We start from the raw sequence: 26,511 nt of genomic DNA, 5'->3' as shown, positions 1-26,511 counted from the left end.
AGGTGGTGCATAAATCGTCTAGGACATGGCTGGCACACAGCCACTCAGCCAGATGTGGCGATCTTTGTTTTCAGTCCCCTGTCTCTAGGGGGCCAGGCTGAAGTCACCTTGCAAGCTCTCAGTTCCTAGCCAGTGCTCACATAGTCATTCGTTTATTCAACAAAAAATTACATAAATTATAGCACACCACACACCTTCCCCAGGTGCCAGGGCTGGCGTTTACATTCTAGGGCAACGTATTCAATAGACACTTCTGCAGTGATAGAAAGGTTCTATAATGTTCTACAGCTGTGCTGTCCAGTATGATAGCCACTCGCTATGCGTGGCATTGGAACTCATCTGCTACATAACAAAGTACCCCCACATGTAACACTGTAAGACAGCAAATATTTATTATCTCAGTTTCTGTGGGTCAGGAGTTCAGAGCAGCTTCGCTGCATGCATAGTTCCATCTTGGAGTCTCTCACCAGGTGGCACTCAGGATGTCAGCTGGGGCTGCAGTCTCATCTGAAGGCTCACCGGGGGTTGGTGGCTCCACTTCCAAGATGGCGCGCTCATGTGGCTGTTGGCAGGAGGCCTTGGTGCCTCACCACGTGGGCGTCTCCGGGGATGGCAAGTGTCCTTACTCCGTGGCAGCCCATTTACCCCAGGGCGAGCAAGTGATCCAGAGGAAGTGAGGCGAAAACAGCATTGTGTGTCCTGACCTCCTCCCAGAAGTCACACACCGTTGCCTCTTTTGTCTACTGCTGCTCACGCAGACCTGTCTTGGTACAGCGTGGCCCACACGCCACACGAGGGCATCTATACTAATAGGCGGGGAACACTGGGGACCCTCTTGGAGGCTGGCTACCCCAGCGACTGAGGAGCTGAATTTTGAATTTGTTTCCTTTTAATTTAGATTAAACGTGTGGCTGGTGGCCACTGTATTCTACAGCAACGCCCTAGAGGACAGACGGTGAAGGGGAACACGATTTACAATGTCACAGGCTGTGAGACAGTGATGAGTGCCAGGAAGGAAAACACAGCGGGGGCTTACTGTGTTAGTGGAGATGGTTAGGGAAGGCGTCGAGGAGGTAGCTCGGTGCTGGCTTAAAGGAAGGGAGTCATAACGATACTCACAATAGTAGCTGCCACTGGCGAATGTTTGTCAGGTGGTGAGCACCGTGCAGTGATGGAGTTTGCTCTCTCACCCCCGGCCCATCTCCATGGTTAGAAATTGCACGATGCTCCTCCGCTTAGTGAGGAAAGGTCTCGATCAAGACCTTTGGACCAGCCAAGGTCTTTCTGCATCTGGAAGGAGACATAGGAGACTGGATTTAGTGAGAACCAGCCTCACCCTCATCGGGGTTCGTTTCTTAATGTCCCCACTAGCCCCTGAGTGTCTCAGATGAAGGGCAGGAGACACACAAGGATGTGGGGGGCGTGCCAGCCAGAAATCCACAGCCGTTTTGAGAAGATAACTATGGTCCACGTCTCCCGGGGCAGGCTGCCTTCCTCCCCTTTCATCTCAGCCTCACCCACACTAACTCCTTAAATCCCTCACCTGAACAGAAGACGAGCATTGGGGTGGGGGGCGGTGGAGTCAGTGTAAGACAGCAGCGGCTGGCGCCCCGATTGACCTGCATCCTTTCCCCACCCTGCAGGCCAGCCCTGACCTCCGCTCGGAAGAAACAAGTTCCCAGAAAGCAGACCACCTCCAAGATTCTGGTGCGGAACATCCCCTTCCAGGCTGACAGCCGCGAGATCCGCGAGCTCTTCAGGTGAGACGCGCCGGTTTGGTCCAGTAGACGTCGTATGGGTGGGGAACCAGCGGAGCTTGGGGAAGGCAGCCTTCGGGTCCTTGGTGCTTCCAAAAAGCCAGCGCAGTGGTCTTTCAAAGGTCATCTTTGGGCTGCGTTTGATTTATCTCCCTTAATCCCAGGCACTGCTCCCCAGAGCACTGTGCAGAAAAAGTCGAAACAGCCAGGCCTCCCCCTCCAGAGGTGAGATGAGAAAGGGCGGTCAGTCTTCTCCGTCTGTCAGCTGTACCGCCCACGTCACTCCTTTGGTTTAAGGCAGTGGTTCACCTTGGCGGCACATTCAAATCAGCTGGTGACTTATCCGTACCTTTGCTCAGGCCCCACCCAGACAGTTGGATTCCTTTGGTTAGAGGTGGGGCCCGGATATTGGTATTTTGATCAGAGCTGCCCAGGGGATTCTAAGGTCCAGCCAGGGTTGGGGACCACTGGTCCACATGGCTGTCTGTGGAGCGCCCCTTTCAAAATGAGGATGAATCACCTACATAAATACTGCAACCCAACAGCTGCTAGCATGGGCCCCAAACCGAGAGATGTCTCAGGGTCCAGGCAGGTGAGTGAACAAGAGGAGCAGGCTGGGTGGGGACCGACGCAGCGACGCTGTGCGGGAGGGCAGACTTCGTCCGACCCGTTCTTCCCTCGTTTTGAAGAGAAACTGGCAATCCGAATTCTTACGGGGAATACGTTGTCAGCTAGTTCGCTTTCTAAATTCAAACACTGTGCAGGACAGTCTGTGGACCAGAGACAGACCCAGGAACACAAGTTTGCCTGGCCCATCACTCTGTTCAGTTTATCAGGTTAAGTTAGGTGTCAGCCAGCCCCGAGGCCTGGATGCGACGTCTTCATAAAAGGCATAGGGGGAAAGGTTTAAAGCCAGGGTGCTCCCCAGGCACGTGCTGGGTGGCGCAGAGACAGGCCGTCTAGCCCTCAGATGAAATTAACCCCAACCAAGCAGCTCGTCCAGGCTTGGCCGCGATCTGAGAGCGCTCTGGGAACCTAGTGGGTGAACATGAAGGACTCGACGTCCTAGACCTGTTCGTTTAACCTGTTTGTGGAGTTCTAGCATGAATATCAGCTGAGCCAAGTCCGTATTAGGATTGCCAATTAGCGTCTTACGAGGTCAACTGTGGATGCAAAAGATAAGTCCTATATTTTGGAAACTAGAGAGAAGTTATGTTTGTGCGAAATCTACCTCTTTGCTCTCTCTCTGTGGTTTAAAGAATGGGGAGCCCTTTGGAGGGTTTGCTTCACAAACCCCTTTTCCTTCTCCCCTCCGTGCTAAAGCATACACTGGTGTACAATTCCTCAGCAGTTGTGGTTAGCAGGGTTGATGCAAAGATGCACGCACGCCGGGTTCTGAATAGCAGGGTCTTAGCTGTGAACTCGGCCCCCTGCATGCGGACGGGCTGGTGAGATGAGGGCCACACCCTGGGGAGATGTTTTCGTCTCCCTGCGCGGAGGAGATCAGTCAAGAGGTGTCTGAGGTGAGTGAGGTCGCCGTGACAATAAGGTACAGCCCCATAGCCTCGCGCGACTGCTTGTTTTAACACGCTTCTGCTCCTTAGAAAGAGCCCAATTTAAGAACTGCCAGATCAAAACGGGATTGCTGCGAACAGCACGTGTTGATCAGGAAATAGCATCCCGCAGAAATGACAGTTTCACTTGGTTCCGCAGTCTATTTAGGGATGACACTTATCCAGGGAACAAAAGACCGCGACGGAAAGGGAGAAGCGCCTGGTTTGATCTCGCGTTTAAATTTATTTCGAGAAGACAGAGAATTAGTGTCCACTGAGCATAATTACGTGCGGTGTCTCTTCTCCCTGCCATTGTTCTGCTGGGAGTTTTCATCAACCCCTGGAGACGGAAAGGCTCCTGGGAGGGCTCACCTTGCTTTGTTGTGGGCTCCCTCGGGCTTGGGGGGGTCTGAGGCAGTTCTGAGTGGCGGCCTGCAGGGGTCGCTGTGAGCCTTCTCAGGGAGACAAGCTTGTCCAGGAAACCACCGACCGGGTTTCAGACAAAGCCAGTGGCCAGCAAGTCAGAGCCAGGGAGAGAGTCCAGGGTCTGGTCCATTGTACCAGGCAGGTTTTGGGGACCTGCCCTACTGGGTGTTACCAAAATCACAGCTCCCTGTTACAGAGTGCTTGCTGTGTGCTGGGCTCTATCCTCTGCAGCATGTGCTTTAAAGCCACACAGCAGGCCTGCGAAGAGGGGATGGAGGGATGCGAAGAAGGAAACGAGATCTGGGGCCATGGAGTGTCCTGCCTGGACCACACAGCTGAGCCCGGATTTGGAGTTCAGGGTCTGACCCAGAGCCCTGGTTTGGAACCACTGCTCTCTGCAGCCTGCTGTCCTTCTCTCAGGTCTAGAAGGCACCATCACTTCCCAGATCATGTTAGTGGTTCCCACGAGTGGCGTTTGTACCACACCCTGTGCTGGGTGCCGAGCATGCAGTCATCTCAGGGGACACACAGGCTCCTCTCTTGAGGACTTCACTCTGTGGAGGACCAGGGAGGAAAGCGACAGTGACAGTCAGTGACACACCAGGGTGTGTGTGTGCGGGGCTGTGGGAGAGCATGTCAGGTTATCCAGATGGCCTCCCGGGAGCCTGCAGGTGAGCTGGGGCGCCACCGCTGGCCTGGGCCTTGCCTGGAGTCCACCACACTTTTCTGCGGGATCGTCGTCTGGAATAATTCGAGGCTCGCCCTTTAGAAAAGTCAGAAAGCAGACACACTGGTGAGTTAGGAGACAGCGGTCTCCTCTCTCTGCCATCCCCTTTCTGGGCCTCAGTTTCCCCTGGCATAAAATGCTAATGATACCGTGTGTGGTGATTTATGCTAATGATATAGTAATAAATTATAATGTTCATGATCATCATTAAGCATCGTTTTCAAGGCCACCCTCTGTTGCCAAGCACTGTGGGCTGAAGAGCTTTTCATTATTAGACGTCCATGTATCGAAACAGCCCTGTTTCCCAGCGAACAGACCAACTCCGGAGCCCAAATTCCACTGGCTCGCTGGCACCCAGCTCCCTCCCCATGTGGCCACTCTCAGGGCTGTTGAAAGGATTAAATGCGATTATGCATGTGGACCACTTAATGCTGTGCCTGGGACAGAGCAGGTAATTCTTAAACTTAGCGGTGGGTATGAAACAGCACAGAACCAGTGGCACCAGGCTCTGAACTCTGTCTGACTCTCGACAGAGCCTGTGTCTCTAACAGCAGTGCCAAATGGAGGGCCTCGGCAGCATTTTCTTTCTTTCTTTCTCCTTTCCCTAAGTACACCCCTGCCTCCCAGCCCTCCTGCCCTGACATCCTCTCCAGAAACCAGGCATTTCAAGCCTGGGTTTCTAGACGGCAGCAATCTTCCAGAAACGGGATTCTGTCAACGTGAGCTGTGTAGTCACACAAGGCCCCACACTTGTTTTAATGCTGCTATCGCCATCTTAAAAAGCCTTAATTTCAGAACACTGGGCCCTGCAAATTCTGTAGTCAGTCCTGCAGAGCAACAAGAAGACCAGGAGGCTTGGGGCCAGAGTATAGTCTGGCAGTTGGCCGGCCTCAGTTTCCTCATCTGCAGGATGGGACTGGAGGTGATGCCAGCCTATCCCCCTCTCCAGGCTCAGTGAGAGGATGGATGTACAGACTGGCTGTGGATCATTGCTGGGGAACAGGTTTCAGACAGACCTGCCCTCTGAGGATGACATAAGAACATCCAGACAATTCTCAAGTCTGGTAAAGTAGACGATGGGGAAGGGTCAGTTCTGGCAATAGATTGCATGGGTTTGAGAAAGTTCCCCTTTTTCCTGGGCTGTGTCACTTTCTCTCTCTGACCCTCAGTTTTCCTCATCTGTAAAATGGGGACAATAACCTGCCAAACAGCTAGGTGATAAAGATAACTCAGTGTATGTGAGATCCTTTGCGTGGTGCCCAGTTGTTAATACTGTGCTTCCTTTGGGTGGTCAGTGACTTCAGGAGCTTGGACTTGTTGCTGTTTCAAGTGAGGCCCTCAGCTCACCCCTATACTGGCTCACTCCCGACTCCCTGCCAGGGTAGGCTGGCCTGTCCTGCTCTCCTGCAGCCCCGCCTCACAGCTACCCTTGGAATACTATCCATGAGTCTGTTGAATGTACCTCAGCCCCACCCCCAGACTGGAATCGCGCACACCGTCTGGTCCGCTGCTGTGTCCCCAGGGCCCTGATACGGAGCTGGTGCTCAGTAAAGGTTTGCTGAGATGTAGCTCCACTGTGCAAAGCCTTCCTCCGTGGAGTCCTGGTAAAGATGGGGCGTGGGAGACACAGAGAAGCTAAAGAGGTGGCCCAGGTCTCTGTCACCCCAGAGCCCACCCCCCTGGAACCATCCCCAAGGGCAGGCTGGGCCAGTGGCTGTAGGCTGGGCTGCACGCAGGCCACAGATAAAGAGCTTTTCATCTGAGCCTCTTTTTTTTTCCTTTTTTTGTTGGCTTCCTCAGAGGTGTGTGCCACCTGCTAGGGGTGTGAATGGGCGAGCTCACAACAGGTGTCTGGAGGCCTTAATTGCACGGCTTGCATCTCCTGTCCCCGTGCACCTGTGGTGCCCGCTTCGTGGACAGCATCTGTCCGTCCCTGGCCGCCTCTCCTCATTTCCTCTCCCGGTGACCCTGACTGACTGTGGAGGGAGGGCTTAGGACAGCTCGCGCGCTCCCACCTCGTCCCCCTCGTCCAAGTGTGGGGGCACTGCCTGATTCACTCCTGGTTGTCAGCAGTGCTCTTCCAAAAGCTGTGAGCCACGACACTTGTCATCTGCTCTTCACTGAGGCCTGGGATGGATGGGGCCACTTCCTGTTCACCAGGCTTCTCACGGCAGAAGCTCAGCAAAAAGCAGCCTTGGGCACACGCTCCCGAGAGCCAGCCCAGAGCAGTTAGGAAGGGGTGTGTGGGGGAGAGAGGAACCCTCAGCCAAGTTCTGGAAGGAAGGGTTAGGAGGGTGAGGCTGTCCCCAGGTGACCCTCCCCCACGCTGCAGAGACCCTACGTAGAACGTGTCGTACCCAGTGATTCATTTTCATATTGTCTGTTGTGGCTGCATCACACGACAGTGGCAGAGTTGAGTAGTTGTATCAGAAACCAAATGACCCACAAGCCTATACGTTATTTGCTCTCTGGCCCCTTATGAGGAAAATGTGCTGACCCCCTGGACGAAATTAAACACAGAGCCTCCATGGAGATGGGGCACGCCCTAAGAGTTTGGGGTCTTGCCTTCTAGTTTTAGTTCCACAGCTAAGGTATTTTTGCTTTCCCCTCGTTTAAAACATGCAAACATTACAGGTAAGGCTATAGCCCCCGTGACCCCCGTTGAGGAAAGGCTGTGAGGTTCTGGGCACAGTAGGTGCCAGGCCCGACGGTGGGCATGAGCTTGGCCTGTAGGGGAACTGGCAGGGTGAGCGGGGACGGGGACGGGCCTGAGATCAGATGGGTGGACAAGGGCCTGAGCATGTGGGCCGTGATGAGGGCTTTGGGTGTTTTTTAAACGTTTTTGTGGATGTACAACTTAACTACAGAGAAGGACGCCAATCCTCAGTGTACAGCTTGGGGAGTGGTCATAGATTTGGCACCCAGCTCAGGAAGCAGAACATTTCTGGCCCGGCCCTGCCCAGTGTCCCGCTCCAGTCCTGCCCGCCACCTGCACCCCTCCCACCACTCTCCTGACTTCTAAAAACATGTGCTTGGTTATGTACTTTATGTAAGTGGCATACAGATGGTCCTCAGCCTACGTTTAAAATATCCTCAGTTGAAAATGCATTGAATGCAGCGAACCTCCCGAACATGACAGCTCAGCCTCGCCTTACACGTGCTCAGAACACTTCCATTAGCCTGCAGTTGGGCAAAATCACCTACCGCAAAGCCCAGTTTATGATAAACTGTCGAACTCATGTAGTCATAATTTAGTATGTGGACCACTTTCCCACCGCCATCGAGTCAAAGAATCGTAACTCAAACCTTTGCAGGCCGGGGACTGTCTGGCCTCTCTGCTCAGCATTCAGTGATTCCTCCATGTTGTTACGCTGGAGTTGGGCCTTCTTCGTTCTCGGTGCCATGTGGTATTCCGTTGTGTGACTGTGCCGAAGTACGTTTATCCATTTTACTGATGTGCATTTGGGTGGTTTGCAGTTTTTTGTCTTATTTTCGGAAAACGTTCCTGCAAACATGCTTCTGTGTGTCTTTTGGTGACCACGTGCTGGCGTCTCTGTAGGGTGTCCGAGTAGGAGTGGAACAGCTAGGTTGTGGGGTGTGTGCATAGCCCAGCGTTAGTAAATATCGCCAAACTTGGGTTTCCAAAGCAGTTGTATCAGTTTGCTCCGCCACCGTCACTTTGAGTGTTCTGGTTGCCTCTCGCCCTCGCCCACACTTGGTATTGTATGTGTTTCTCTTTGAGCCATTCCGGTGGGTATATGATGGCATCGTCACATGGTGGTTTGAATTTGCACTTCCTGATGGCTAAGGAAATCAAACGTTTTTTCATAGGTTCATGAGCATTTGGATATACATTTGTGGAATGCCTGTTCAAGTCTTTTGCCCATTTTTTTGAAAACTGGGTTGTCTGATTTTTTTCCTTATTAATTTTTCTCATTAATTTTCGAGTCACTTTTTTTTGTAATTTCACATATTCTGGATTCAAGTTCTTTGGTGGCTGTATGCTTGGAGTCCCCCTCTCCCGCATTCTGTGGGTCGCTTAGTGGTGTCCTTTGATGCACAGAGGCTCCTAATTTTAATATTGTCAATTGGCCATTGTTTTCCCTTTGTGGTTAAAACTTCTTGTGTCTTTCTTAGGAAATCTTGGCCTCCTCCAAGCTCCTATGTTTTCCTCTGAAAGCTTTGACCTTTCACCTGTAGGTATGCAATCCATCTGGAATTGATTTTTGTGTGTGGCGTGAGGTAGAGATCAAGGGACATTTTTCCCCCCCACATGGATATTCAATGGGCCTGACATCATTTATTGCAAAGCCCATTCTTTGCTGTATTGATTTTGTCATAAATCAGGTGACTGTGGATGTGAGGGTGTGCTTCTGGCCTCTCCAATCTGTTCCACGGGGCTATTTGTCTACCCCTGTGCCAATATGCACTGTCTTGATTACTGTGGCTTTGTTGTAGCTCGGTATCCGGTGTCTTTGTTCAGGAGCCCTGGGCTGTTCCCAGCCCTTTGCACCTCAGGCCGGGGGGGTTTATGCCACCGCATCAAGGCTCTCAGCAGAAGGGGGAGTGGATCTGACATGTTTGTAAAAGGTCTTGTGGGGAGAAGAGGGGTCAGAATGGATGTGAGGAGACCCCCGAGGTCACTTGGGCCAGAGGTGATTGGGGTGTGACCAGGTGTCAGTGGTGGAAGTAGGGTGCAGAGTCCAAAGAGAGGCCCACGGATGGCTCCAGGGAGGACTGGGATGGAGAAAAGAATGAGGACAATGCCTGTATTTAGGTCCCCAGCAGCTAGCTACATTTGGGGGTGGGGCCGCCCGAAGGAGGCGTCAGCCCCACTCCACACGCCCGCCCTTTCCTGGCCCACGATGCATCACACACAACCACTGGCCGTGGGGGTAGTGGCCAAGTTGGGCTTCTCAGTGGATCTGTCCATGTGCGGCATCTGTGTTTGGGGGTTCTGGTGCCCGTTCCTATTGGGAACATCCCTGGTTACGGGCCACCTCTGAGCTCCTTGGATGTCAGCTACAGCACCCACGTCGCTGTGTCAGCATTCCTGTTGGCGCGTTCTCTGCAGTGTCACCCAGGCAGTGTAGACCATGCCTACAGATGTCTGCACAGCCTTTCCCAAAGGGCCCCAGCAGGGCCTGCGGTGCTTCTGTGTTCATGATGTCACTTGTCCCCCCCCCACAAGCCTGCGGAACTACAGCTCACCAGACAGATGGCTACCCAGCCATAAAACCCTGAGCAAGTGGCAAAGTCGGATTCCCACTCGCAGTCCCTCTTTCTGCGCCACCTCTCCCATCACACACTCCAGAGAGAGGTACCTTCTTCACCCTTTGATGTACCCATGCGCAGATCTGTTAAGCCCGCGTGTCTGTTAAGCCCTTATGAGACGCCTATCTTCAGCAGTCTTCACCTCTGGGACTTTGCATGTCCTGATGCTTATCAGCCACTCTACAGGTACTTAAGCATGCTTACTGTGCGCTAAGCACTGGGCCAGCTTCAAAGAGCCTGCTCTTGCCCCCAGTATCGCTACATTCTAAGGAAGACACGGGCCCACCTGGAAAGGTGATTACAGTTACAAGGCAGGAACAAAAAATACCAGGGAGTCAATTCATCCGTTAGGGGAATGTCCCAAAGATGGAAAGGAGGTATCCTTGCCTAACATCTTTTGCTTTGGGGTGGGGGGGATATCGGGGGTTCTGAATGGACTCCAGGGTTCCTATGGGCCAGCTGAGGAATGCAGCTCAACAGAATCACATGGTCCAAATTCCAGATACCTCACCACTACCAGGCCTCCCATGGAATCAAGCTTTTAATGTGGGGCCTGCTGGCTAAGGGGGGAGGGGCATGAACTAACCAGACTCTGTTGGGTTAGCGGGACTACGGCTGGCCAGCCTACAAAAGGAATGCATGCCCACGAAGAGACTGCAGGACCAAGACTCCCAGCACATGTTACTGAGACTTGGATTTCTGCTTGGAGTAAAAACAAACAAACACACGTGCCTATCAGAATGGCTAAAGGAAAACGCAGGAGTAACACAAAATGCTGACAGGAGTGCAGAGAAATTGGATCACTCAGACGTTGCTGGTGGGGATGGAAAGTGGTGCAGCCACTTTGGAAAAGAGTCTGGGCAGTTTTCTTACGGATGCAGCATGCCCTTCTTGGGCGTCTACACCGGAGAAGTGGAAACTTACATCCACACAAAACCTATACATACACACGTCCATCAGCTGATGAGTGGATAAACTAAATGTGGTCTATACAGTGGAATGTTATTCGGCCATAAATCGGAATGAAGTGCTGGCGCGTGCTACAGCATGGAGGAACCTTGAAAACATCATGCTAGGTGAAAGAAGCCAGTCACAAAAGGCCACGTAATGTATGATTTCATCTATATGAAATGTCCAGAATAGGCAAATAGAGAGAGAAAGAAAGTAGATTAGTGGTTGCGTAGGGCTGGAGAACGGAAGTTGGAGGGTGATAGCCAAAGGGTGACAGGGTTTCTTTTCAAGCTAATGAAAATTTTCGAAAATTAACTGTAATGATGGTTGCACAACTCTGTGAACGTGCTAAAAACGCTTGACTTATACACTTTAAATGGGTGAATTGTATTCAATAAGACTGTTCCAAAAAAGGAAAGAGAGGGAGGGAAGGAGGAGGCGGGAGAGGAAGGGAGAGAGGGAAAGGAGAATGGGAGGGAGGGGAGGGAAAGTGGGGGAGGGGAGGGGACACAGGGAGGGAAAACAAGAAACCAGTACACAAACGTTCGTCTTTATTCGTAATAGCCGAAAACTGGGAACAGCCTAAACGTCCTTCAGTGGGGGAGTGGTGAAATGAGCGGTGGCCCATCCATACCATGGAATACGCCTAAGCAATCAAAAGGAGTAAACTATTGATACAGGCAACAACCTGGATGAATCTGGCCAGAATTATGCTGAGTGGAAAAGGCTAATCCCAAAAGGTTGCATACTGCATGATTCCATTTATATAACATGCTTAGAATGACAGAATTATAGAGACGGAAAGCAGATTAGTGGTTGACTGGGATTAGGGAGGGAAGGAGGGAGCGGTGGGTGTGGCTGTAAAAAGTACAGCTCACGGGATCCTTGGAGAAAATTGCTCCATTCTCTGCACGGTTGCCTGGTGGTCACTCAAGTCTACGTGTCGTACAATTGCATAGAATTAAATATACACACAAATGAGTGCATATAAAACTGGTGAAATCTGGAGAAGGTCAGTGAGTGTATTAATGTCAGTTTTCTGGTTGTGATATTGTTTGTACTATAGTTTTGTAAGATGTTACCATTGGGGGAGCCTGGGTGAAGGGTAATGGATTATTTCTTGTAATCGCATGTGAGTCTATAATTATCTCAAAGTAAAACATGTAAAAAAAAAATAATACCCAAATCCATAAAGGATTAGAAAAGGGTACTCTCTACAGTAATGAGTTGCCCGTCACCAGGGATAAGCAAGTGAAGGCTAAGGCAACTGTCCGTTAAGGATGCCATAAAGAGGATTTCTGATGGAGTGAGAGGCCAGGCTCACTCCCTTTGAGACACTTCCACCCCGGAGTATGTTAGCGGTAGAGTGTATGGGGTCAGAGTTGTCTGCGGTGTGAGGAAACACTGGATAAGTGTTTCTGAGAGCTAAGAAACCCGTGCGTAACTTCCTTACGCTCTTAACCAACCTTCGTCCCTCCAGACACTGGGTCTTGCAGGCGGGGCCCAAAGCCACGTTTCTCAGATTGTACCTTTCTCCATTGAAGTTCCCCTGCCTGGACCATGGCCCTAAGGGATGTGGTGGGAACGGGCACTGGATGGTACGTTCTTCACTCGAGAGGCCCACTTTGGAAACTCTATGCCAGACCCTTTGCATCTCTGTTGTCATTATCCTGCTCTCTGCCTACCAGTATGTCCACAGGGGACGGTCAGATGCTGTAAAAGTTATGCTGCTCAAAACAGGACAAAGCAGCACTTGCTTAGATGAGATGCTCAGGTTACCTGAGTTCTCCCTTTTCATGCTGTCCTCGTCCTTTAGTCATTAGGAGTTCGCTGTCAGCTTGGAAAGGAGCCAGTGTGATTTTCCAAGTGAGACGAATACCAGCCAGGGAGTCGGGAGACCTGAATTCTGGCCCAGCTCTGCCCTACCCCCACTGTGTCACCTTGGGCAATTGCGTGACTTCTCAGAGCCTTCGTTGAACGAATCCGTGACAGGGTTGGGCGAGGCCAGCCAGGGTGGATAGCTTCCACCTTACAAGCCAACACAAAGCCTTGTTGGTCATGGCTGGCTGGAATTCTGTGGTGGAGGGCTGTGAGGCTGGCTGTGCTCCACGGGAAGTGGCATGGTAATTGATTAGTGATGTCTGCCACGGACACGGGAGCAGCATCTGTGGTAGGTGAGCCTCTGCAGGTATTCACCTAAGAATATGGTGTTTATCGCACATCGCCAGAGCTTTTATGTTTCCATCTGCCAGACCCACTGGCAGAGCAGCCCCAGATCAGCCCATGTGGAAGCCTACTTAGTTTTTCTCCTTAAAAAACAATCGTGAACTCAGAGTTGAGAAGAGTTTTTTGTTTGTTGCTTTCTTCCTCTCTTTGTAATTCCATAGATTTGGCTCTCCCACTACAGCTGGCATTTTCTTTCACTGCACTCCCAGACTGATGCCAGACGAGGTGACAAAGGCCCAGACAGTGGGATGAGGCGCCCTGGGGAGAACACGCAGTCCCCAGGGGTAGGGTGGCATTGTGCACCCTAGTTCCTTTCCTGCAGTCGGAAGCCATCGCCCAGCCTGCTCTCACCTTGCTTTCACACCTCCTCTCTCTCCATTCAGTGTCTTTTCAGTTACAAGGTCTCTGCGCTTTGTCTGGGCTTGTCGGGAGGGCGGTAGTCGGCTCATTGTTGCCACTGGTAATTGTGCTCTGTGTCTCCAGCGTCCGGGTGCTGAAAGGCAGCAGGGAGCCCCAGGGTATTCTTGGGAAGCTTCCAGATAGGAGCAGCTTCTGTCTCTGCACCTCTTGGAGCTTTCCATGGAAAAGGGAGTTCTCCACACACTGCTTCTTAGTTAAGAAACAACTCGTCCGGTTTAGCAAATATTTACTGAGCATCTCTAATGAGGCAGGGACTGTGCCAAGTGCTGGGTTACAGAAACAAACGTGAACTCCAGGAAGGGAAGGGACTGTCTTGGTTTAGGGGGAAGTGGATAGAGGGTTCACTCCTTTAAAACCCTCACGTAGAGGCCAGGTCTTACACGTCATTGCTTTAGTAGCAACTTCTCTAGGACTCGGTATCTATCCCTATAGAATGGCAAGAAGAACAGCCATGTGTAGTTTGCTGTAAGGAAAAGGTCAGTGATGTTCATAAAGGACTTGGTCTCTCTCCCTGCCCAGGAGTAGCCCTGCCTCCCACAATACACTGGGATGGCCCTAAATGCCCGGCGACTAGACTCTGACTCCCAGCCCTGCTACTAACTAGCTGCGCTGTTAGGAAAGTTGCCTTCTCTTTCTGGCCCTCCCCGAAGACACTGAAATGAAGGAGTTCGAGTACATGATTGTCTCGGAAAGGGTTTTATGTTGTAAAGGAGCGTCTCATACAATCAGGGGCCGTGCCTGTGTGTCTCACACTTGAGTAATGTATGCAGAGCCCTTTTAAAGGAAAATAAAAGTTCTGTGGCCCTTCCCCCACAGCGAAAATGTAAATGTTTTAATTTTTACGTGACGTCAGTATGTCCAGTTGTAAGAGAGTGAACCGACAACTCACGCTCATGGTTCTCTTAGGACTGGAAAACCAAAACACATTTTCAAATTAAATTCAAAAAAAATTGAAAATCAATAAAATTCAAATCAACAACATTAGTTTAGTGTGATGGATGATGCGGTTTTGCGGAAACTAAACTTCAGAACGTGGGTTTTAATTTTAGAAAGCGGTAGCCTCAGGTCCAGATCTGTAATTCGTCTCGGCACTTTTACATCAGTAGTACTAATGCAGAGAGCACCTGTTTGCATGAGGCCGTGCAGAACGGGAATAGCGACCTGCAGCCTCTGTTTGCCTGGTCAGCATATTAGGACCTCTTGCTTATCTAAATCACAGCCGGTCATCAAGCGCCCCTTTTAATGCAGCCTCGCTTAGTGTCTGTATAAAGCCATTTCAGTTACTTAAAACTAAAAGTTAGCATTGCAGTGTTATTGAAATCGTGGATGGATGACTAGTTACTCTTAGAATTAAGAACAGAAAAGGGTTTCGTTGTTCATTCTCGCTAGTTGCCCTCCTGTCGTAGGTTGGTACATGTAAACATGGGTTCCCCAGATAGGGCGTCTTTCCCACCCGAGTAAAGTGCTGGCTACTGCAGCACAGGTCTTTTGAGATCAGCGTGCCTCTACCACTGGGCGTCAAGTCTCTTTACAGCACTGTTATGATACACATATTTAAAATTCGATTGTCTACCTACAAACAGAAAGTGTTAAAATTATCCTACAAAAATAACTAATGCCCCCAACAGCCCTGTCCCTATCCACGCACAGACAGTCATACACATGCCCAAATCTGTCTAAGAGGCAGCAGACCTTATGGTGAGAAACTGTTCTGTTAAACAGACTCTTACCATGGTCCACACGTCAGGTCCAAGATGCTTGCTGGGTCCACTGAGACCTGTAGATCTTTTTCCCCGCCAAGCCCACTTGTAGTTGAAATGCCACCAGTTTTTATGCAATTTAATTACACTGTGGGAGTGGGTCATTTTGCCACCTGGTCGCCAAGGTTAAATGAAGCTTTTGGAGCTCTTTAGCTTGTCCTGCCAGTCTGAATTTGCTGGGGAAAGATGTGGGCCGAAGCCCCATTCGAGCGATCATGGAAGTCAAAGAAAGAGGCCACTCAGTGAAGGGGCTATTATGGCTGCAGGCTTTGTGCTAATTCTAACAGCAACGGTTAGCTTAATACTTCAGAGCATCAGCATTATAGTCTGTGGGAGTGGCACTCGCTAGAAATGTGCAGTATTCAACCTGAACAACTGAACGGGACAACCCTGGGAGTCCGCCAGATTGGAGCGTAACGGTTGGCTCCTCCGTTGCTTAAGCGGTCAGACTTGGACAAGTCATTTAAATACCCTGACTCTGTAAGACGAGGCCCATGGGACATACTTGTCAGGGTTATTGGGAAGGGTCAATGTGTTGATGAAAGTGAAGCCGTTTGCTCAGTGCCATGGTTCTCCAGCTGTGGACCGAGGACCGTTGGGGTGCCTCAGTGACCTCACAGGGGCACACTGTAGGGTATTTTAGATTTTCTAGAGAAACACAACATTTGTCAGACAGCCAACTACTACCGTGTTTCCCCAAAAATAAGACCTAGCCGGACAATCAGCTCTAATGCGTCTTTTGGAGCAAAAATTAATGTAAGACCCGGTCTTATTTTATTATAATATAAGACCAGGTATAATATAATCATAGTATAATATAATGTAATATAACATAATGTAATATAATATATAAATACAATATAATACCAGGTATAATATAGTAATACCGGGTCTTATATTAATTTTTGCTCCAAACGCATTAGAGCTGATTGGCTAGGTCTTATTTTCAGTGAAACAGGATACTATTAAATTGTTTAGACCTATTACAGACTATTACATTATGACCGAGCTGTTAGGTCTTTCTCTGGCCTAAGGATTTCATGAAAAAAATGACTGAGACACCAAGGGCACCGCGAACGGAGAAAGTATGGGAACCTGTAGCCTCGTGTTATCTTATAACCATTTTGTTTTGACTCTTCACACATCTCACTCGTGGGATCTGGGGTTAGATCCAGGGTTAGAAGGCTGTACCTTCTGCGCGTCCCACCTCCCTTTCACCTGTGTCTGCTTGGAAATGCATTTCAGAACATCGATTTCCCAGCTCAGATTTTGGAAACACCCCAGGCTGCATGCAGTCATCTCAGAGGGGTGTCGCTAGAGCATCCAAACCATAAAAGTCTTAGAAGAAAATTAATCCAGTTGAGTGTCCATGCCTTGCAGTGTTCCTGGCAAGGGCCAGTCCCTCCGTCTGGACCCCGAGTCAGCGAGTTGGGGGGCAAGGCAGACCCTGGGGTCCTGCAGCCAGATGTCTGCAAGGACAGCCCAGTCAGCTGTGGCCGCCCTAAGCCTTTGAAGTGTACACTGCCCCCAGTTGAGAAATCCCCCTGAGCTCTCAGCAACATCTTATGTGATGGGGTGACTGCATCCCCCCTTAATCCTGCACTGGGCCAGGCTGGGGTGCGGGGAGGGAGACATGCGAACCCTAGGCCCAGGTTTTTCTGGTTTTGTTTAGTTTGTTTTGTTCTAATTCCTCTCCTCCTTCCAGCCACGTCTGGCCATCTGGTGGACTGGGGTACTCTTTGGCCTACGAATATTAGGTTAAACTGTATAAAAATACCACTATGTGGTCACCTTCGACCTCCACAAAGAGCCCTTTTACTTGGTTCCACCTAATGGTAATTGTTCCCTCTCGAGTGAACCCTAACCATGCAGCTAGCACTCACATGCGTGCGTGCTCTGTCTCTGCTTACATATGTGTTTTTTTCCTTCTTTAAAAAATAAAATGTAATGGCACAACTGAAATATGAATATATTTTCCTTGTTGCAAGAAAGATTGAAGGCGAAAATCCCCTTTGATTGACTGTCACCCCTAATGCGGTGCCTCCTTCCTCCCCAGAGAAATCCATGTTATCCACTTGGTAACCCTGCTTTTTAGATCTTTTTTTCTGTGTGTTTCGTGCATATGTGAACCTGTAGACAGCATATGCTATTGTGTTGGGTCCATTAGACAAAAATGGTGCCATTGGTTTACCTATCGTTAAGCTTTTTACGCTCCTCTGAAATGTGTCTGTGAGATCTTTCCAGTTTAGTCCATTAGAGCTCTTCCTGGTTTTCAAGGCCCTACGTTCTCCCTTTACTCTGAGGGACTCATGCAGCCCACCCGACAGAGGAGGAAAATGGAGTTAGAGTGGGGAGCGGCCAAGCTGGTTGACGCCCAGCCCAGGCTGAGCTTTCTCCCAGCAGCCGGCCTTTCCTGTCCCCAGGCTCTGTGGGTCGTCTGTACACTGATGACCAGCTCCCTCTAACCCGCCAAGGGGAGGGATGGGGCTTCCTGGCAGACCCTCCATTCGGGTTAATGGAGAGCTACCATTGATAACCATGGATGGCCGATTTCCAAGGAATTAGAATAGAATAAAATATACTTAACATTGGAACTCAATGGAGTGTAATTGAATCTTTGACGATCCAGAAGGCAATTCAGGGGCTGCAGGGCCCCGGGTCATCATTACGAATATCAGCTGTCACTGCGCGCTGGGTGGAAGCCTTGGTTAATGGCCCTTCCTGGCTGCTGGCCTAAGTGCCCACTGTGTACGGGGTCCCCTGCGACGGCGCTTGTCTTTGGGCCAAGAGAGCAGGCTTGGAGAAGGGAACCGTCCTTGTCAAATACCAGAAAGCTCAGGGACATCTGCGGGTGTGTGGCTGTCCCAGCTGTGACTGTAACCTCCTCCCACCAGGTGTTTCCTACTTGAGCCTCTGCGAAGCGCTTTGAGGCCGAGTGTGGATTCTGCAGGCAGGCAGACAGCAGGCGTTTGGAGTCCTCGCCCAGACCTTCCCTCGTTGGAGGGGTAAACTGTGCGACTTCTTTCCTTTCCAGGAAAATGAAGCTCTGCTCTGGGAGCTGAAGGAACTTCAAGGTTCCAACAACTTGCCTGGGAATCTGTAAAGGTTCCTTGTATTTTTTTTTTCCTTATTTGCAAGTAGATTCCTCACTCATTTCCAGAAGGATTAAGACCTTAATTCATCAGTGTGGAAATTTAACAAAAATGTCAGTTGGAAGAAAACTCTGTTACAATTCCCCGACGGAGAAATACTTCAGGACAGGGACCCTAAACTTAAAGTCTGAGCTCCCTAGCAACCAAAGCAAGAAGGGAAAAAGGCACCAATGCCTGCTAATTTCTTAATCTACCACCCAGCCCTCTAAAGAGATACTTTTCCCCTGGAGGGTTCCCAGGGGATGGGCAGGCTGAATTAAACCTGGGATTCTCAAGCTAGAGAAAGCGTACTCTATCTGCATTCTAATATAGCAGGTCCTCAGGTAATGTTTCATTCGACATCGATGAGATGCTGTAGGAACATGAAATGTGAAAATGAGCCAAGACAACGTGGAGTTACACTCATGGAGTCTAGAGAAGTGTATGTTGATTCTCATCTGCCATTTGCGATGGCGTACATTGCTGGGAAGTTTTGAGACATTGTGACTTAAGTCATATGTAGAGAGAAAGAAGTAGAAAGAGGCGGGAAGGGAAAGAAGGAAGATGGTGCCAGGTCCAGAGAAGGGGGACGGCCGGACACCAGGCTCACCTGCCATGGCAGTGCATGTATGGTCTGTGACGTGTTGCGAGAGCAGCGGTGTTCTATAGAACTTTCTGCAACCACAGAAACGTGTGGCCATTGAGCACTTCAAATGTGGCTCTACAACAAAGGAACTGAATTTCAGTTGTATTTAATTTATCCTTAAATAGCAAAATGAATGTTTTTCCTTTTAATTTCCAGTAGTCACATGTGGCAGTGGCTGCCATATAAGTCATATTAGCACAGGTGTAGACCCTTAGAAATATTCCTACCCTTCGATGTAGTCATTCTGTCTCTAGAGTTTTATCCTACAGAAAGCATTGGGAATTTGGACAAATTTTTTTGATATGCAGGGATCTTCCACGAAGGGTTGTTTATGACAGCAAAACGCTGGAAACACTTAACACTCCTCAGTGGGAGACGGTGGGCCAAATTATGGATGGTGCACCAGAAAGACATCAGCAATTGTTTATGAAGAATAGTACTGAGATGGGAATGCTTGTCATCCAGCCATTCAGTGAAGGAAGCAAATATCAAAATGGTGTATTCAGGGCAATCACTGAGTAAACACACACACAGAAAAAAGACTGGAAGGAAATATACCAAAATCACACAAATCATTGGTGAGTTTATTGGCCCTTTTTATTTCCCTCTCTGTGCTGTGCGTTTGGCGGATTGCCTACACTGAGTGTGGAGTTTGCTTTAGAGTCAGAGGGAAACTTTCTTCAAAATTTGCTTTTGTCCATTGCTTTATATCACTTGCCGGGAGTGGGTGTGGGGGGGGGGGGTTTCACGAGATATTCTGGTTCAAACTCGTGGTGCGGTTCTCTTGTAATACACCTTTGGGTGACTCTCTCAGCATCTTCTCTTCCCCAGCTCTGTGCAGTATTGCTCTAACTCCAAAGCCAACTCTTTTAAAAATCGAATTGCATCAAATGAAGCCAGGACAAGACCACTTTTATGGGGTTTTAGTGGGGTTTTTTGCCCAGCGCTTTCTATAATTTCAAAATTCTTTCATATACAAAACTCTTTGGAATCTTTCTCTGGTATTAGCAAGTCAGACTTTTACTCTTTTAAAATTCTTCCTTCTGATTAGAAAAGTAACCTCATTCCAGAGAGCTTGGGAAATTCAACAAAAGCCAAAGCAAACCACCCGTATTCCCACCACATAACAGCCATCCATTCTCCATGCGTCTTCCTGCGTCCTCTTTTCATAAGCCTCTGTGGGCAGGGCACGTATTAATATCACCATTGCACAGATGAAGAGACAGCAGGTCACAGAGGCTAAGTGCCTCACCTGAGGTCTCAAAGCTGGTTAAGTGGCAGAACCGTGGCCCGAGCCTGAGTTCTAGTCTGCCTTCTTTCCCTGGCCTCTATAGGTGAGGTTTGATGTAACCCCCAAATCGGCATCTCACCTATTCATGGGATGCTGAGAGCCTCTTATCCTTCTGAGGATGACGCTTAAAAGCTTTCGATAATGGCGCGGCTCAGAGTAAGTTACGCCAGGCCGATCCTTTCTTTATGGGAGCTTACTATCTAAAGTAGGCACGGCTGACACAGGCGGGGTGATTCAGGATGTGCTTTGTCACACAAGCAGAAATGGCTAAATGTTTACCCGACACGTGGACGGAGGAATGAAGGCTTTCTGTAGGGGAATGAGGGGAAGAAAAAGAGAGTTATGTGGAAGAGCTTTTACTCCAGGCGTCCTGACCACACTGGCCTGGGACAGTTACATTCTGCCTACCTTGAATTTAAACAATGACCCTTTCATGGCTTGTTCGCAAAAGCACTTTTTTCACCCCAGCCTGAGCCATTATCTCAGCTTCTGCTAATATAGCCGAGCTCAACTCAGAACAGTTAAAAAAAAAAAATTCAGTAGATTTTTTCAGGGCCTCTGAACCTCCTGGGTGAGTGTGGAATAGTCCTTCTGTGTCCTCAGGGAAAGGAGTGTTACAGCTCCTGCCGCCCGCCCACCTGGGCAGCCCCAGCCCTGCCTGGGGTGCTCAGACCTGGCTTTTGACAAGCAGAGATGGATCCCACGTAAAGGCAGACCCTGGCAAATGAGAAGAAGGCTCAGATCTGCCTGCCTCTCCGCACTGCTCTAAGTTCCCTCCATCCTGGGAACTGGAGAAGTGCTGACCACACACTTTGTATTCCCTGGGGCTTATTTGTGCTTTTCTAAACAAGTTGTGCTAATGTTGACTTCCCCGCGGGAGGAAACAAACAGCCCAAGTTTTAGGAAAAGAGTTGGCTTGATGAATCAAAATAGGAAAACAGTCAGGAGGCGGCGGGGAACCAATGTGATGTACCCTGGGATAGATCCTGCGTTCTCTCTCTTCCTGGGGCCCCCGATGCAGCCTCCCTGGATTGGTGGACAGAAAATACCCCCGTGGGTTGTTTCCACTCAGAGACTCCATCAGCACAACCAATTGCATCTCGGAGCGTGCAGCATCCCTTCCAGGAAGGATCTCGGACCTGCACTGAAGTCCTCGGGGACCCCCTGGAAAGGCAATGGAATGGGGACAGTCTTCCATATCTAGCTGGCTTGGTTGGGTTTGTTTTTAACCCATCTCCCCACCTCGGCCAGAACTCAACTGCTCTCTGGCATTCCTGAGCATTCCCCGCCACGCTCTGAAGCCCGTGGGGAGGGGGAGAATGGCGGCCCGGTCCCACTCATGGAGAGTCACTCATTTGTATCTCATTTTCGAGTTACTATCGAGCCACCGGTTGTGAGAGTATTTTGACAGCAGCTGTCGGCAAGGTGCAAACGGCTGCCATCGCCTCTGATTGGCTGAAGACACCCGTGGCAGTGCGCTGAATAATAGTCAAGCCCACCCTCACCCCCGCCAGCCAGAACGGGGAGCAGGGAGGACGTGGAGCCGAGGGAGGCAAAGCAAACAGAAGAGCAGGGGAAGGGAGATACCTGGCCACTCCAGGCCCAGGGCCAACCTGGCTCAGCCCTGCAGTCTCTGTATCATTAGCATTTTCCTGACTCCCGCTAGAGAAAACGGCCGTAAAAGACTCAGATTGTGTCTCGTGTTTTACTTAATTTATTTTATTTGAGGTTTTGGGCAGCAAGGGAGGGGGGATAGAGAGGATCCATCCAAACAACCATTTAGGCTTGTCAGAGTTCATTTATTGAATTAGCGAGGGTACCACTCCCGGGCCCCCAGCTGCCAGCCCATAAAGCCAGAGCGGGGAGCTGGGGAGGGCGGACCGACCAGAGCGCAGTGGTGCTTTGATCACATTACGGCTGCTTTTCTTTCCCTCTGCTTGGCTGAAGTGCAGAGGAATGCGTGTGTTTTCCCTTCTTCGTTGAAGAGTCTTCTCTCTCCATAATATAAATCATTCCACGTGTTTCTTTCCAAGCGCTGAGCATCCAGGCAGGGGGAATAAATAATGCTTTGTATTCACTGCCTTTTACTTACGCAGTTTAAAATTCATTCTTTTCTTCCTTTTTTTTTTGAGTATGAGAAAAAAAAATGTCAGCGACACCAGAAAGCAGATGCTTCGTGATCGGGAAGCAAGCACAGTGCTGCCTTATATCGAGGACCCGTGGGGGTAGTCTCAGATGCATAGTGACTGCAGGAGAATGTAATCGTTGTATCCAGACAAGGGAGACCACGTATCAGTCTTGTTTCCTACCCAAACAATTCCCACATCGGCCTGGACTTCCACGATGGGGTCTCTTACTTTGAGTTTCAGTCACTGCGGTCAGACATGGGGTCCAGGTGACGTGGTGTGACAGATGTGCACCCACTGCAGGCCTGCGGATTTTCTGTTGGTACCAGAGAGCCCAGAAAGGCTACCTTCTCAGAGAGTTGCAGGGAGGGCGCTTTTGCCCATCGGGGGACATCTGGCAATGTCTGGAGTCATTTGGGGTTGTCACAACGTGGAGGGAGCCACTGGGATCTAGTGGGTAGTGGCAAGGATGCCACTAAACATCCTGCAATATACAGGACAGCACCAACAGAAGCACCCCACCCAAGATGCCTGTGGTGACGAGGTTGAGAAACTGGACTATCCTACAAGGGAAAGGGACCTGCTTTGCAGAAGAAATAGCACAGGAGCTGTGACTGTCCCAGTGTTTCTAACTAGGGGTTCTGTTGGCATCGGGGTGCTGTCCCATGCCTGCAGGGTGTTTCACATGTGTGGCTGCCACCCAGTAAATGCCAGCAGTGCTCCCCATCGTTGTGACAACCAAAAACAGCCCCTGCCGTTCCCCAAAGGCCCTCTGGGGGGTACTGCCCCTTAAGAATCAGAGCCTCTAATTTTGTTGTCAGTGTTGACCATGTGCTGAGGGTCAAGCTAAGTTCTGTAGCACGTATATTTAGTCTCCACAGCAGCCCCAGGAGGACGATGTTTTTGCCTCCATTTTACAGCTAAGGGAGGGAGATGAAGCTTAGAAAGGTGAAGTCCCTTGCCTACAGCCGAGAAGCAGGAAAGACCGAGGCCAAAGTTTTAACCACTCTGCTCATCACTGATCCTCCCAGAGAGCCCCAGTTTCCTCATTTGTTAAGTGGGAAGAAATGCTACCCTTCCTCCCACCTCGTGTATTTTTGTCGAGAATCTTAGGAGAGAATGCACGGAAAGGGGCTTTAAAAAAACACAGAGTACAACAGTAAGGAAATTGCAGTCATCATTGTACCTGCCACAAATTGGAAACTACATGAATAGTGAAGTCCGATCTTCATGAACCAGCCCCGTCAGCTGAGTCCGTGGCCACTGGAATTTGGACCTGGAAGATCAGGGTTAAAGGCAGACTGGGTTGGGACTGAAATGTACAAAGTGGTCAGAAAGTGCAGTATCGAGTCCCTGAGTGGTGTGATGGTGGCTCCTTCAGGATTGCTATGCATGAAACAGATTGGTTATATAATGGTATTTCAACGGGAATGTGTTTCAGGCACTGGCTTTTACAAAAAGCAGCGCAGGCGTAATGCCGAAGGCCCCCCACGCAGAGTCTCAACAGACTGGTGTTCTGTGCGCGTCTCTGCCTCCCCGGCTTGGTGATGAGTGATGGGTCAGCAAGTCAAGAAAACCGACCGTGGGTCTGAGCGCGCCCCCAGATTGCCTTGTGGGGGCTTTTAAAAAACAAGGAAGCCTGAGCCTCAGCCCAGCCAATTACATTGGAACCTCTGGATGCTGGCTTTTTTTTTTTTTTTTTTTTTTTAAACAGCCTGCAGTTGATTCAGATCTGCAGCCAGGGGTGACAGTGACTCACCTAGATGAGAGGCTGGCAACCTTTCCGTTCAGGGCCAGATAGTACATATTTTCAGTTTCGGGGGTCAGATGGTCACTGTCTTGACCACCCACTCTGCCCTGTAGTAGGAAGCAGCTGTAGACAGTGAGGAAACAAGCGGGCGTGGCTGGTCCAATACGCCTTCATTATAAACCCTGAAGTTGGAATTTCACGGGATTTTCTTACGTCATGAGATATCGTTCTTTTGATGTTTTTCCTTTCCGACCGTTGAAAAATATTAAAAACCGTTCTTAGCTTGCGGGTTATGCAGAAACGGGTTGACGGGCCAAGTTTGGCTATCGTTTGCCAACTCCTGGTCCAAACAAACCCTGAGTGAATTCTTTTCCAGTGCAGATTTTCTAGAATTTTCGAAGAACACAGGCTTTCTCCTCTAAAGCCGATGTGTTCCCCTGGCCTATGTGTTCACCTCTCTTTGGCCCTGCCTGATGGCAGGCTCTCCCTGCCCATATCTTTAGCACCACCCCCAGCCACACCAGCCTTCGCATTCCCTCTTCCCTGTACCCGGAAGCCTCTGTTCCAAATAAGCACGTGGTCGGCTCTCCACGGTGTTCACAGCCTACCCAGATGCCCCTCCTCAGAGAGCCCTTCCTGGGCCACCCTGTGTAAAACCGCAGTGTCACCCCCTCCCTCGGCCTTACGTTCTCGTCACACCTGATCCCGTATGAAACGCCTGCCTGTGGAGCAGCTTGTCCTGATCTGTCTCCCCCAGTAGAAGGTGAGCGCCTTGAAGTGGGGGGCTCTGTCTCCCACTGCTGGTCCCCCGGTGCCAGAACAGTGCCGGGCACAGAGTAGGCCCTCGGGACATACTTGGCAAGTGAATGAACGAATAAGTGAAGAAACAGATGACACACTGGGCTTTCCTCTCTTCGCTCACCTTTTCTGTATTTACTGTTTGAGGAGCTCATGTCAGAGTTGGAACTAGCAGAACTACTCGTAAAAAAGACCTCAGTGGCGAAGCCCACGGTGGACTGGTACAGAACCCGTCCGTGGGGATCCGGGACAGCAGAAAGGTTGGATTACAGCGATTAGTGGGTTAATTTATTTGATTCTTTATGCAGAAAAACCTGTAATGAGTCTATCCCTGTTTTAATATTTGGATCTGTCATTGGTCAAAATGGGAAAGGTATAGGAGAGAGGATGTAAGAGCATGAATTATGGTGGCAACCTTTTTTTTTCTTTAACCTTTAAAAAAATTAATTCAGACATACAGAAAAGTTGCAAGAATTATAATATGTTGCTTCTTTACCCCTAAATAGTTAAGAGTGTATGTCTTCTGAAACAAGATTCTTGTTATTAATTGCAGTGCGGTTATCAAAACCTGGAAGCTCACTTAAATGCAGTATTCCGCAGACCTTCAAATTCTACCAATTGTCCTAATTATATCCTTTATAGGGAAAAAAAAACATCAGACTCAAGATTCAATCCAGGCTCACACGTGCATGTAGTTCCCGTGTTTCTTTGTTTCATTTTGGAAACATTACCTCGCGTTTCTTTGTCTTCCGTGACCCTGACGGTTCTGAAGCGTACGGCCACTTGTTTTGTAGATGTCCCCAACTCGTGTTTGTGGATTCTTCCTCGTGACTCGATTGGGTTATGACTCTTTGGTACAAACGCCATGGAAGTACTGACGTCCTTCCAGTGAGGAATACCAGGAGGCATGGCTCGGTTTGTCCCATCGCTGGTGATGTGATCTTTGATCACCTGGTTAAAGGAGTTTCTGCTAGGTTTTTCCATGATTAAGTGATGTTCTTCCCTTTGTAATTGATAAATACCTTGGCGGGGGGCTGGTTACTTTGAGACTCTGAGAATATCCTGTGTCTGGGCTCACTGTGCTGCTTATAGCATCCACTGATGGTTCTGGCCTGAATTATTCATACCTGGGCTGTAATTCAATCAGTCCTCACATTTATTAGTATTCTCCTGGGAAGGGAATCCCCGACCCCATATTTACTTATTTATTTTTCTTATTTTTTTATCAGTGTGGACTCAGGTTATTTATAAGCCATGATTATCATTATTTATTTTGTTGTTGAAGTAGTCCCCAGTTTGGCCAGTGGGAACCCCTGCAAATTGGGTTGTATCCGTTTGACATGCCCCTGTCTCTTTCCTTCCTCCCTCCCTCCCTCCTTCCTTTCCTTTCTCCCTTCCTTCCTTCCTTCCTTCCTTTAGCATTCACTTCCTTATTTTCTGGCCTGATAAGATATTCCAGACTCATCTTGGATTTTCTCAGCTCCAGCCCTGGAATCCGCCATTTCCCCAAGGAGCCCTCGTTCTTTTCAGTGGGTGGTGGTATTTAGAAACCAAGGTGCGGGTGTCTGGTGTGCTCGTTGCTGCAGGAGTCTCAGTGCCTATAGGCCAGGGTCAGCTCACTTCAGGCTGGATGACTGTTTGTGGGGGGCGGGGGGGGACTCTCCCATGCCTGGTA

At 49.7% G+C, this 26,511-nt stretch overlaps 1 protein-coding gene across 2 annotated transcripts in view; it reads left to right on the top strand.

Annotated features, from left to right (window-relative positions):
• RBM19 (RNA binding motif protein 19) overlaps positions 1-26,511 on the top strand; it is a 136,053-nt gene that overhangs the window by 37,928 nt on the left and 71,614 nt on the right. For both annotated transcript variants that reach the window (XM_033098146.1, XM_033098147.1), the window contains exon 21: positions 1,644-1,760. In XM_033098146.1, the coding sequence (XP_032954037.1) occupies positions 1,644-1,760 (117 nt within the window). The remainder of the gene's footprint in view (positions 1-1,643; positions 1,761-26,511) is intronic.

The sequence above is a fragment of the Rhinolophus ferrumequinum genome, chromosome 25, assembly GCF_004115265.2.
Source record: "Rhinolophus ferrumequinum isolate MPI-CBG mRhiFer1 chromosome 25, mRhiFer1_v1.p, whole genome shotgun sequence".
NCBI lineage: Eukaryota > Metazoa > Chordata > Mammalia > Chiroptera > Rhinolophidae > Rhinolophus > Rhinolophus ferrumequinum.
Note: the sequence above shows the minus strand (reverse complement) of the source record. Positions and strands in the feature narration are given on the sequence as shown.